The sequence below is a fragment of the Rhyacophila brunnea genome, unplaced genomic scaffold (genome assembly GCF_057557595.1).
Source record: "Rhyacophila brunnea isolate RB1 unplaced genomic scaffold, BYU_Rbru_1.0 scaffold_12, whole genome shotgun sequence".
Classification (NCBI taxonomy): Eukaryota; Metazoa; Arthropoda; class Insecta; order Trichoptera; family Rhyacophilidae; genus Rhyacophila; species Rhyacophila brunnea.
In genome coordinates, this window is record NW_028232774.1 from 106222 (window position 1) to 120784 (window position 14563).

Below are 14563 nucleotides of genomic sequence, written 5' to 3' on the forward strand. Positions count from 1 at the left end.
CACCACGGTACATTAGTTAGTAAAATGTTGCTTAACCCTTTGATTAGTATCGCCGCACGTATGCGGCGACACTGTAGTGATCCAAATAGAGTATCGCCGCGTATGTGCGGCGACACCGTTTCATTCGAAATTTTCAATAATAATAGATAATAATAGAATAATTTCGATGTAATTATTATTTACAGACAACACAAATACATTTATCATCAATTTTTAGATGTTATTATAAAATAAATATTTGTTTCTAGTGAGAAAAAAATACGTAAATAAACGCAACTATTACGAACAAAATCTAATTCCGTAAAATTCCTACATCCCCTTTTATTCTCTTTTGAAAAAAATTTTAAATTCTACCATCAGAAACAGATGTTCTGTCGAAGATTCCAGGCCCAAATTGGAAACAACTATGTGTTCAAAATTTTATAAATTATTACGAAAATATTTTTTTATGCATAGCAATTTCAGTTTTCAGTTCTGTTTGGATCCCAAATATGTAGAAATTCATTTATACATATAATATGTCTACAAATTATTATAAAAAATATTATTTTCAAAAGTTTCCAATACAGCTCTATTTTGTTTACATTTAGATAACCAAACGCAGCGGCGCGACAAGAATAAGGGCCATACATGTGTCCCACATTTCAATTTTTTTCACACTTGTTGACAGCTTGATTGTTTTCGGGTCATTAGGTATCGTTGTTTCAATCACTCAAGAGAGATTCAAATATTATGCCGATCTTAGGTAAACCTCACCCTCTGCACAACCCTTAGCAAAATATTTGGATATTATTTAGTTTTTTGCTTGAAGTCGGATTGCATGCATTGAAATTGGATCGCGATAATAATTATTCGATATTATTTATTTTGTGATTTTGCCATTTTTTATCTATTTTTTACTATTTTTATTACACAATATATTATAGCGGTGTTTCCCAACCAGTGTCGCGAGAGCAAAGTATAGTAAAAGCAAGGTCAGTTGTTCTCAACATTTTATAAAAATATAAATTTTTATAAAATATATATTTTTATAAAACTATATTACTACTTGCATAGTAAATTATGGTCAAATAAATTGAGTGATTCTCAACATTTCATAAAAAGTTTTTTTTCTAAATAATTTTACCTCAGACTTTTTTCGAATGATTATTATTACACCTATTATAATTTATTTGATTGTATAATAAATTTAATTTTCTACAATTATTATTATTATACTTACTATTCTTATTTTGGTTGGATAGTAAAATATTGTAAAATAAATTCAGTGGTTCTCAAGATTTTATAAAAAGATTTTTTTTTCTAAATTCACCTCATATATTTTGTTCCAGCGATTGATATTCTACTATAATTATTTCGATTATATAGTAGACTATAGCAAACCAGCGGTTCCCATTTTTTGTACTTTATTTAATTTTTTTTCAAATGTTTATTATTATTCTGTTCTAATTTTGATTGGATATAATGAAATGAATTTAGCGGCTCTCAACATGTTATAACAAGAAATCTTCTTCTTAGTGTATCTCACATTTTTTTTCATTGATTGTTATTTTGCCCTGCTAAATTTCAATTATGAAAAAGTTGTTCCTGTCATTTCAAAAACCTTTAATAAAATTATGAAAAAGTGTAAACAATAAATGCATAACAATGATAAATAGTGTACTCGTGCAAGACAGAAACTGTTGAACAGACTGATATATTTCAAGTATCTACATAGGTAAGTTTATATAATAAGACTTTATCTATACCTACTTTCTTTTGCAAAAATATTCTTTTTGGTGATGAGAGTCAGAAAATATGTTTTACTATATTTTACTATGTAAGAAAAACAAGAGTAGCAAGTGTGAGATAAATTTAGATAAAGAAATATTTTTATAAAATGTACTGCAATTGATTTACTATAGTTTATTACACAATAAAAATAATTTTTATGAGACCTAATTACCATTGGGAAAAGTGCGGGATAAATTTAGAAAAAAAATCTTTTTATATAAATTGTTGAGAACCGCTGATTGATTTACTATATAGTTTATAACGCATTCGAAATAACTACTATATAATATAATAATTACCATCAGAATAAGTGCAAGATAAACTTTGAAAAAAATCTTTTTATAAAATGTTTAGAACCACTGAAATTGATTTTTATTATGTAATCGAAATATAGTCATAGTATATTACCGCAAACACTGTCTTTTTACTTAGCAGGGCAAAATAATAATGCTTGAAAAAAATTGTGAGGTAAACTGAGAAAAAGATTTCTTGTTATAAAATGTTGAGAACCGCTTAATTTATTTCATTATATTACTATCCAATCAAACTAACAACAGTATAATAATATCTAATCATTTGAAAAAAAAGAAATTTCTTATAAGTACAAAAAAAAATGGGAGCCGCTGGTTTGCTATAGTGTACTATATAATCGAAATAATAAATTATAGTAGAATAACAATCGCTGGAACAAAATATAAGAGGTGCATTTAGAAAAAAATATCTTTTTATAAAATCTTGAGAACCACTGAATTTATTTTACAATATTTTACTATCCAACCAAATTTAGAATTATAAAAAATTAAATTTATTATGCAATCAAAATAATTATAAAAGGTGCAATAATAATCATTCGAGGAAAGTCTGAGGTAAAATTATTTAGAAAAAAAACTTTTTATGAAATGTTGAGAGCCACTGAATTTATTTGACTATAATTTACTATCCAAGTAGTAATATAGTTTTATAAAAATATATATTTTATAAAAAAATATTTTTATAAAATGTTGAGAGCAACTGACCTTGCTTTTACTATACTGTGCTGTTGCTGCACTGGTTGGGAAGCACTGCTATAATGTATTGTGAAATAAAAATAGTAACAGTAGGTACATAATAAAAAAATTTTTCTAAAAACTTGTAAATTAACCCAAAATAAAATACTTAATAAAAGAAAATCTTCAAAATTAACTCACTCCCGAGATGTATATTCTAAATATTTAACTCACTAATCAAAGGGTTAAATCCGAATTATTTGTTTTCCACTAAATGACTTTCTATAAAATCTTAACAAGCAAAAGTCATTATAGATGAATAGACATTATTGACTCTATAAAAAAAATCCTTCGTTATAAATATACAAGAAAAAGTCACTATACTATGGATGGTGAGTTTTACTGATTTGTCATTTGAAAACTTCTAACACTTGTCTTAAATACACAAAAATAACCAAACAGGAATAGTTTACCTTAGCTTGTTATAATAAGATCGCTTTGGTCTAAATTAAATCAAACAAAACTCACCATAGCGTAATGGTGACTTTTGTCTGCTCGTAAATGCAGTAGAGTGATGACGAAATAAACAAGCAAAAGTCACCAAACCATAATTGAGCTACCTTGCCTCCTTCAAAACCTTCCAGATGTTTTAATTAGCATCAAAAAGTAAAAGTACCTTAAATAAATTATTAAGAAGATATGAGAAAATAATGTGATGTAGATAAAACCTTAAAAACATAAAAATATGATCAAACTTTCAAATTGCGATATCTCAAAACAATGTTTTTAGGATTGGTGACTTTTGCCTGAACGGTGACGATATAAAGGATTCATCTGTGAGGTAACGGACTTACTTGTCGAATCCTGTGACAACAACATGAGTTCCATTGAGGGCCCAAACTATCCTAGCACCCCTGCTGCCGACAGGGCCTTTCCCCTCTTTGATTGGGGCATCAGATGTCCTGGGTTGGTAAACCTGTAATATTAATTTATATAATAATAAATTAATAATTTAATTTTGTGTACTGGTAATACAAACCATAGAAGTTCATCATAATTAAATCACTCTCAATAATACTTGATGGAAATGGTATACTATGAAAGAAAAAAATAGTTCCCGCGATCATTGACACGTTCGTCTAGACAGGCTCATTATAAATAAACCTATGGCTCTGTTCGATAGCGTGGTTTGTAGGTGGTCACCTACTTGTGTACGGCCCTTAATTGATGAGCGGTGCCACTATAATTTCCACGTGATAATTAATTTTACCAATTGATATGGGATATACATATACATTAGAAACATAATTATTGGAAAAAACTTGGACCGGGTGGGATTTGAACACACGTCTTTTGCTTGCTGGGCGATTCCTCCAACTAGCAAACCAATAAGCTATTTACCCAGACCCAGAGTATATAGGTAGCGGATATTTTCTATTATACATCTAATATTATGACTTACTGAAGATGTTGTTAAAATTATGTCCACAGATGCCTACTTTCGAATCAATGTAATATGGTTACTAAATTTGATTCCTCTGGAATTACCACAAATTTATGTTGTGGTGCTTAATTATGTACTTCAATGAAAAAACTTTGCTTTTTAAAAATCTTGTATAGTCTTGAATAAAAATAATAATTCAGATAATAGATTCTAATGGATTCAAGCTCTGTACTATTCCATTTAAGTCATTTTTTGCGACCCGGGTTTCGCCTTTCGGCATCTTCAGGCGTTGTGTACACTCACCAAAGGCAAATACACACTGACAACGAACACCCTTAACTCTAACTTATATAGTAAATCAATACAATAAAGTAGGTAAAAACTCCATTACCTACCTATTTAGTCAGAAATTACAACAAAAAATACAATAAACAAATAATTATGAATAACTGAAGTAAAAAACCTAATTAGTAAAAACCCTCTCTTATTAATAACAATACACTGGACAGCATATTATTATAATAAATCGTCAAACCTAATAATAGGTCAAAATTCTTTATAACAATAAAAATACTACACTCAAGAGGTGTAAATCGTCAATTCTAAGAAAAAATAATTAATCGAGTTAACTAATGAGATATTAGTCTTTAATAATACTCTTACAAGGTAACTACTTTTAAAACATTATTTAACAAAAACAAAATTATACATATAAACTCGCTTAATATAATATATAACTTAAGTGAAACAAATTTTCAAAACGAACTTTCAACGATTAAACAAATTGCTATTAACAATGGTTATGAGGAGTCTCTTATAGACAAACTTTTAATAAAAAAGAAAATAAAATTAGTATCTAAATTATTATATAAAGGTATAGAACCTACCATACCGGTCATTGCTAATCATTGGTGTAGATTAAGTTATATGGGTAAAACCAGTGAAAAAGTTAAAAAACATCTGTCCAAAAATAATGTCAAACCGGCATTTTATTGTAATAACACAGTTGGTAGATTATTAATAAATAATAAGGACTCCATAGAGATTAAAAATAAATCCGGTATTTACAAATTAGACTGTAACAACTGTCCTAAATTTTACATTGGTAAAACTACGAGGAGCCTAAATATTAGAATTTCAGAACATTTAGCAGCCCAAAGATTTTCAACGTTTGCTAACCACTTATTAAACGAAAAACACACGTTTGACATTGAAAAGGGTGCAAAACTACTTCACAGTCATACGGGTGATTATAAATTATTCTACCAAGAAATATTAGAAATAAATAGAGCACAGTTGCAAAGCTTATCTATACTGAACGATCAACTTAGCTTTCCTAGTAGCCCTTTGTTATATCCTATATGATGTATTACATATAAGACTATATATCGTCACCGTTCAGGCAAAAGTCACCAACCCTGAAAATGGCAGTTTTGAGTTGAGTATGTCACCCGAAGCGTAAAATTATGTTCTTTAACCCTTTCTAAGCGTTACGAATCCCGACTTAGTACAACAGTGCGCGTTGTTATTTCAAGCATCAATAAATCGTAATAAATGTCAGTCAAACATACACAAATAGAGTAGTAAAAAATCGGAGTCAAGTTCAAAAATGATTATGACAGAACCTAATATTTTATGTGACTCTAAAAATAAACATTCGTCGCCTAAAACTGATAAGAAATCACGAACAAGATTTCTTCATTGAAAAAATGCCGGCTTACTCGAGCGGCGCCATGACACTTACGAAATGGTGCTGGACTAATGCGTCGATGACAGATTAACAAGTGTAAGAACAGTTCAGTATTATAGTCTACGGCTACGATTTCGACAAATATGTCATACACATAATGAATAATAATATGGTTTATGACTTTTATGAGCATTTTTGTTGAGTGTGTTAAAAAAATATCAGTCATAAATAGCTCATTTTTATAGCATCCAGGACATCTCAAACTGTGTAACTTTTATTTGAACTCCCATACACATTGCAGCACTGCAGGTCGAGTATAAATAAATCATCCTTGAGAACTACTGGCTATTTGAGAGTAATGTACTTACCACCAGTGCCTGGTTTGTACCTACCATTGACCCCGAACTGAATGGAATCGAATGACACATAGTTTATAACAAAACGGTTTATTTTTCGAATACCTATTAGGCTATTACAATTCGTAAAATATTAAATTTCAAACACTTTTTGCACTTCTAAATGCTTTATAGTCACCACAATTTTATTTTCAAGTTCATTTGTTTTTTTTTTTATTATATTACTTCAATAACCTGTGGGTCTATTCTATACTTATCGAACACTAAAGTGATAAATAGTATCAAACTTAGGGTAGGTTTGTATCAAAATATTAGCACTTATTGTAACAATTACACGAAGTTGGTTTTTATTGTTGCAATAAGTGCGATATTTCAACAGCAGCAAGATAGGTGCTGTTAAAATATAGCACTTATTGCAACAATAAAAACCAACTTCGTGTAATTGTTACAATAAGTGCTAACATTTTGATACAAACCTACCCTAAGTATGATAATATTTATTACTTTATCACTTTAGCGGTCGATAAGTATAGAATAGACCCACTGGTACTAGAATAGGTAATCTCTTATTTTATTATAATGACATGATAGTAAGTAACTCGAGTTATTTTCGACTATAAATATAAGAAGAATTCTCCATAAAAAAAAATAGTAGTCATGAATCAAACCCTTTTGAATAGTGTTACGAAAAAAATAATTCTCAAGTGTCTGTCTCACACCAGCAGACGATGATTTGCCGCGCAGTGTATAAAAATTCAGTAGCGCGGGACCTGGTGTAGCGTAATACGACAATTTAAGCATTTATGCGGGAACGGGCATCTGATTGTTCGTGTCTTTTCTTTATAAATGGCTGATAACTAGGGTAAATAAATAATTTTTGTCTGTTTCACCTAATTCTATAACCAGAAAATAGTATTTAAAAATGTTAATCAATGATAAACAAAGAGACATATTGAATCGCGGACTCCTAGGTATATTTAAATGACACCTTGTTCAAATTATTTTCCGAAACTATTTACTCGCGGATAATATAATAGCAGATAGGCGAATGAATGCAATCTCCAAAAGCATTCCTTTTGTAAAAATATTTTGTAAATTCACTTTGATCAATGTAAATTTCGAATATTCTATTTAACAGTTTACGCACCAAATAGTTTTTCAATCATTAAAAAACAATATAACTTATTATATCGCAAACTCGTATCGTTACAAACACGTCAGTCAAATGTCTTCGACGCACATGCACTAAGAAGCGATAAGACACTATATACGCGGCAAATTTGAATTGGCCCGATGACTGATATTTTTTTATTCAAGACACGCTCCCGAAAAATATTTATTTAAATTAGATAGAACAAAAGTTTAGGCTATCCATTGACAGATGTCAAGAGAAGGATGATTTCTGAATAAATTAAATCAATGTTCGAATTATTCGCGCCTGGCCGAAAGGAGTACTAGGCAAACGAAAATCGAAATGACTTTAGTCAGCTGACGCGCGGATGACTCGCGCGTATAGGCTGACTAAAGTCAGTTGCCGCGTTAGAAAGGTTAAGATGCAAAACTCACCTCGGTACATTAGTTAGTAAAATTTTGCTTAAATCCGAATTATTTGTTTTTCACTAAATGACTTTCGATAAAAACTTAACAAGCAAAAGTCATTATAGGTGAATAGACATTATTGACTCTATAAAAAAAAAATCCTTCGTTATAAATATACAAGCAAAAGTCACTATACTATGGATGGTGAGTTTTACTGATGCTTCTTTTGGCTAACATTGTTCAGATTATTAACAAGCAAAAGTCACCAAACCATAATTTGAGCTACCTTGCCTCCTTTAAAACCTTCCAGATGTTTTAATTAGCATCAAAAAGTAAAAGTACCTTAAAGAAATTATTAAGAAGAGATGAGAAAATAATTTAATGTAGATAAAACCTTAAAAACATTAAAATCTGATTTTTCCTGCATTTTCAAACTTTCAAATTGCGATATCTCAAAACTATGTTTTTAGGGTTGGTGACTTTTGCCTGAACGGTGACGATATGGTCAATTGTATTGACACAAAATTTATATATGTTTGTATGAGAGTCTATGGATGAGAATTTAGGTATGTATATTTGTATAATATATATATATATAAATCCAGCTATCATTGTTGCGTCCTTTTACAGAACCCACAGTATAGCGTCCATCTGAAAGACTTGATTTTTCGTAAATTTGAACAAAGTATATTCTTTTTGTCATTCATCTGACGACCGTGAGGTATTTAAATTTTTGAAAAACGTTTATATAAAAATATACAAAAATAAAAAAACTACCTTTCAATGACCCGCTTATCGGAACTCCTTTCATATTAATACATTGGGGGGTCCTTCATATATTTTTTCATAGTGGGTAGCATGTCGTGCGTCCCACTTGTATATTTGGTTTGATTGTCCCAACAATAGGACGTCTTGCGATGTTGCCACTGTTTCTCTACGTTTTTGTTTAATAGATTTAATAGGTATGTAAATAGGTTGTTATTGAATGTTAAAGCGTTCTGGGAAGAGCGCTATGATCATGGCGCGTTATTATGAGTTTTCGGAGACTATTGTTTAGAATAGAAAAATTGGAATGGTACTCTTTATTTTGGTTAGTGATATGAGATATATTATGTATTGTTGGGTAGGTACTTTCCAACCTTTTTCAGTTCATTCTCCCGCCTCAATTTTCTTCCGTCTTTGCTGGAATACTTATTTTTAGGTCTCGTAGATCTTGATATTTTCTATATAGTATGTGGCAGTATCGAAGGATGGAGGTAGGCTGTAAGATTCGACATAAATTGTGTGCACTAAACTTTGTCAGTCATACGTGTTTGTTTTCATTGAAATAAGACTAGAGATCGGTTGGTTTGTTTTTAAAATTCAATTAAACCCTGCGAAAACCAAGCCATAATAGATAATAGCCAATAAATACTAGTAAGTATATCTATAAAATATCTAAAATTATGCAATTAAGTCATACATAACTTTGGACATTTTATAGATATAATAATATTTTTTTATCTATTATAATTTGGTTTAGGAAGGGCTTCATTAATTTTAACAATTAACCAACAGTATGTGTAATATGTATTCTGAATCCAACGAAAACAAATAAATATGAATGAAAAAGTGTACACAATTTTGTCGTATCGTCCAAAATATACCAAAACTATTTTGGTTTGGTTTAGGCAGGGTTTAATTAATTTTTTAAACTACCCAACACCATCTGTAAATTGTAGTCTTAGTTCAATAAAAACAAATACGTATGACTAACAAAGTTTAATGTGGATTATTTATGGCAGGTCTTAACAGCCTACCTCCACACTTCGCTGCTGGAAGGTGGTAATTAAGTTTCATAATTCTCTGATTCCCTTTACTGTGATAAGTAAAACTATACTTTGCGGATTCATAAAATTGTATAGGCAAAGAGAAAGGGGAGTATTCAATATAAAATTGATAGCATAACATTCTTATAAGTACATCTGAATAAACACAAAAAAACTAGATATTTATTTATTTTATATAATGTCATTGTCCAGGATCTATCCGATGCTGGGTGAAAGAAAAATAGTCATAAGCAACAAAATTATTTTTAATAAATTCATATTATAATAACTGTTATGGTGTTATAGTTACTACTTTAAATAATAACTATATCTAAATGAAGTTAGGTTGGTAGTTAGTAGAAACATTAGTTGATAAAAATAATAGGCAGCTAACATGTACTTCAAAATAGTTACACAATTTAATAATTAAAAAAAACAAGAACAATGTCTAAATAAAGTTAGGTTTTTGGTAGAAACACAATTATGACATTGTATAAGAAAAAAATAACCCTATATATAATGGAAAATAGGTTAAAGAAAAAAAAAAAACAAGAATTACCTATAAGTAACAAAATAAAGTTAAGGTGGTTGATAAAAACATACGAGTATCAATAAAATAGCTGGTGATAAACTTGCTGATAAATTTGCTAAACTCAATAAAGCATCTTTATATCGTAGTCTTGATATTTTCTATATAGTATGTGGCAGTATCGAAGGATGGAGGTAGGCTGTAAGATTCGACATAAATTATGTGCACTAAACTTTGTCAGTCATATGTATTTGTTTTCATTGAAATAATACTAGAGATCGGTTGGTTTGTTTTTAAAATTCAATTAAACCCTGCGAAAACCAAGCCATAATAGATAATAGCCAATAAATACTAGTAAGTATATCTATAAAATATCTAAAATTATGCAATTAAGTCATACATAACTTTGGAAATTTTATAGATATAATAATATTTTTTTATCTATTATAATTTGGTTTAGGAAGGGCTTCATTAATTTTAACTAACATTAATTTTAACAATTAACCAACAGTATGTGTAATATGTATTCTGAATCCAACGAAAACAAATAAGTATGAATGAAAAAGTGTACACAGTTTTGTCGTATCGTCCAAAATATACCAAAACTATTTTGGTTTGGTTGAGGCAGGGTTTAATTATTTTCTTAAACTAACCAACACCATCTGTAAATTGTAGTCTTAGTTCAATAAAAACAAATACGTGTGACTAACAAAGTTTAATTTGGATTATTTATGGCAGGTCTTAACAGCCTACATCCACACTTCGCTGCTGGAAGGTGGTAATTAAGTTTCATAATTCTCTGATTCCCTTTACTGTGATAAGTAAAACTATAGTTTGCGGATCCATAAAATTGTATAAGCAAAGAGAAAGGGGCGTATTTAATTTAAAATTGATAGCATAACATTCTTATAAGTACATCTGAATAAACACAAAAAAAAAGATATTTATTTATTTTATATAATGTCATTGTCCAGGATCTATCCGATGCTGGGTGAAAAAAAAATAGTAATAAGCAACAAAATTATTTTTAATAAATTCATATTATAATAACTGTTATAGTATTATAGTTACTACTTTAAATAATAACTATACCTAAATGAAGTTAGGTTGGTAGTTAGTAGAAAAATTAGTTGATAAAAATAATAGGCACCCAATATGTACTTCAAAATAGTTACACAATTTAATAATTAAAAAAAACAAGAACAATGTCTAAATAAAGTTAGGTTTTTGGTAGAAACACAATTATGACATTGTATAAGATAAAAGTAACCCTATATATAATGGAAAATAGGTTAAAAAAAACAAAAAACAAGAATTACTTATAAGTAACAAAATAAAGTTAAGATGGTTGATAAAAACATACGAGAATCAATAAAATAGCTGGTAATAAACTTTTGCAAAAAATTGCTAAACTCAATAAAGCATCTTTCCCCTACCAACAATAAAAATAAAGATATTATATAATACTGTACAAAAACCTAATACTAAGTAGGTAGGTAGGTTACCAAAATTTCAAAACAGTAAGTATCCGAAACAATAACGGGAATGCGATAAAATAATAATACTTACCTACCTAATTTACCATACATCGCGTCTGTCCCGAAGGTCACATCATAGGAATAATAATTATTATTGCCCGTGCTGACATAAAAAGCTGGAATACAGCGTTGCCAACCGTGGGACGTACAACACGCGACACATTGTAAACAAAATATTCAGGCACAAATATACACTTATCGCTAGTAGCGCGCCGTCAGCGACAAAACTCCAAACTACAAATACATATTTTGTTCCTATGAGGTAACAAAACTGCGTCTGGGCTATTTTCGGTTTTAGACTCTATGAGCGGTTGGGAGATGAGAAAACGTAAAATTACATGAATTCAATTCTGCGTCCGTATACCGGACGCCGTATTACAGTTGGACGCAAGATTGAATGAAAGTGTCCTATTACATGACGCAGTAATGATAGCGGGATGTATATATATATATATATATATATATATTATATTAGGTGAGTTATATATTATATTAAGCGAGTTTATATGTATAATTTTGTTTTTGTTAAAAAATAATGTTTTAAAAGTAGGTACCTTGTAAGAGTATTATTAAAGACTAATATCTCATTGGTTAACTCGATTAATTATTTTTTCTTAGAATTGACGATTTACACCTCTTGAGTGTAGTATTTTTATTGTTATAAAGAATTTTGACCTATTATTAGGTTTGACGATTTATTATAATAATAAATGCTGTCCAGTGTATTGTTATTAATAAGAGAGGGTTTTTACTAATTAGGTTTTTTACTTCAGTTATTCATAATTATTTGTTTATTGTATTTTTTGCTGTAATTTCTGACTAAATAGGTAGGTAATGGAGTTTTTACCTACTTTATTGTATTGATTTACTATATAAGTTAGAGTTAAGGGTGTTCGTTGTCAGTGTGTATTTGCCTTTGGTGAGTGTACACGACGCCTGAAGATGCCGAAAGGCGAAACCCAAGTCGCAAAAAACGACTTAAATGGAATAGTACACAGCTTGAATCCATTAGAATTTAAATTCAAATTCCATCAAGTACCTTCGGTCGAAAGTATTAATGTTACAGATAATAGATATTCATCTAGTTATGAAGGACACAAAAAAGAGAATTGGTGTACCCTGATAAGTCCATCCTTGCTGACGGTAGCCAGTCTGGTCCCACAGGGAGACCATGCCAAAGCAAAGATCTGATCTTTGTGCCCGGTGAGCAGAATCTTCTCAGATACGTCAGGCGTAGCCAGGTCCCAGAGCTTCACTGAAAAATCGTGGGCAGCTGTAGCCACCACATCTGAAGCGCACGGATGGAACTTCAAAAGGTATATCTTGTCAGAGTGCGCCGCCCACGAGCGGGCTGGAGAATTTGTCGGTTCAGTCAGACCTGAAAACATTAATTTACGAAATTAAAATAGTTTTACCAATGTATTAGGAGTTTCGGAAAACGTTGTCATAAATTTTATTTCATGATAATTTTTAATAGAGAATTATGTTTTATTATTTAATCATTCACATTATATATACCACAAAGGACAATAATAAAATTGTACCTGAGAACAGATTCACAAACTTATTTGTGTATATATAAGAATTCTTGGCAAGTAAATAAATGTAGGTACCTACCCGTTCTATTGTTTGAGATGACATCTACTATCTAAGGAACAAAAGTTTACCTCCTTCAGGAATGATCCATTCTCTTACTATCCCATCATCACAGGCAACCAGCAACCTGGCGTCCTGGAAAGGATCCCACTGCCAGTCGCAGAGCGCGTTTGGATGAAGCAAAGCAGGTGTGACACCGTCTGCTAAGCGACCTGTGGCCGACAATTCTAACACAGCCACGCGACCGCCTCCCCCTCCAAGAGGGACGGCCACTCTTTGGGAATTTGCTGAAATAGATATTCATACATAATTTATGTGATACATTGACAAAGACAATAGCTGTTACCGATTTTGACCATTGTCTGTAGAAGCAAATGTCATAAAGTTAAACAAAATGTGTAGAAGATTTTCCAGCAGTCTTCTGACATATCACTTAACTTTCCCTTTATGAAACTACTAATGAATTCCGTCCGTTCCGTTGATATCACCTTGAGTTACCGTACAAGAATGCCAATATTCCAGTAGGTAAAAGGGAAATGCCTATTTTGGTAACATAAATATGTCTAATAAGCTTTCATCATCATTATTTACTATTTGTTTCATCTATAAAATGATCAATAAGATATCAAAACTTAATTAAAACAGAGTATTTCTATACATTCTTACAGCCTACAATCACAATACTATCTTGATCTCACCTACTTTCATATCTCTTCCTCAGATTTCAGAATGTCTCTCGGCATTACAAATACTTTGAGTTCGGAATGGAATCTGACGGGTATTTATCAATATTATATGTATTTACTGGATGATGCCATCGACTTTGAAAATAATAACATTTTAATTAGATGTAATATTGATGATTCTAAGAATAGCCGAAATATAAAGATGACAAAGTGCACATTAACTGAAATATTTGCAGTTTAATGGGTTGGGTAACCTAAGGTGACATTACAGTAACGGGAGCGTTAACTCCAAATTAAATAAAAAAAGTGATAAAAGATGTCGTATTCAGGCAGTTAATTATCCCGTGAAGTTAACTGTCAGATGCAATGTTTTTTAACATGGTTATGACCACCGTTGCTAACAGCGAACTGTCAAATATCATTGAATAGGACTACAAAACATTTTTAACACGTCATACTCGACTCTTATAGGATGCATTTGGAATCAAGTAAGACACAGTAATGTAGTAGTGTGTATATAACATAGTAGTGCTAATAATTATTGTAGATAACCGCCTTGTTTATGGAATTGCTCTGAGTGATATGTATCCGTGTTACTTTAGAGCAATTAAAATAACA

At 30.4% G+C, this 14563-nt stretch overlaps 1 protein-coding gene across 3 annotated transcripts in view; it reads right to left on the reverse strand.

The window, feature by feature from the left end:
- Positions 1-14563, reverse strand: part of pod1 (coronin) — a 47855-nt gene that overhangs the window by 9917 nt on the left and 23375 nt on the right. For all 3 annotated transcript variants that reach the window (XM_085960582.1, XM_085960583.1, XM_085960584.1), the window contains 3 exons: positions 13331-13546; positions 12782-13041; positions 3614-3735 (listed from right to left, as the gene is read on the reverse strand). In XM_085960582.1, the coding sequence (XP_085816708.1) occupies positions 3614-3735; positions 12782-13041; positions 13331-13546 (598 nt within the window). The remainder of the gene's footprint in view (positions 1-3613; positions 3736-12781; positions 13042-13330; positions 13547-14563) is intronic.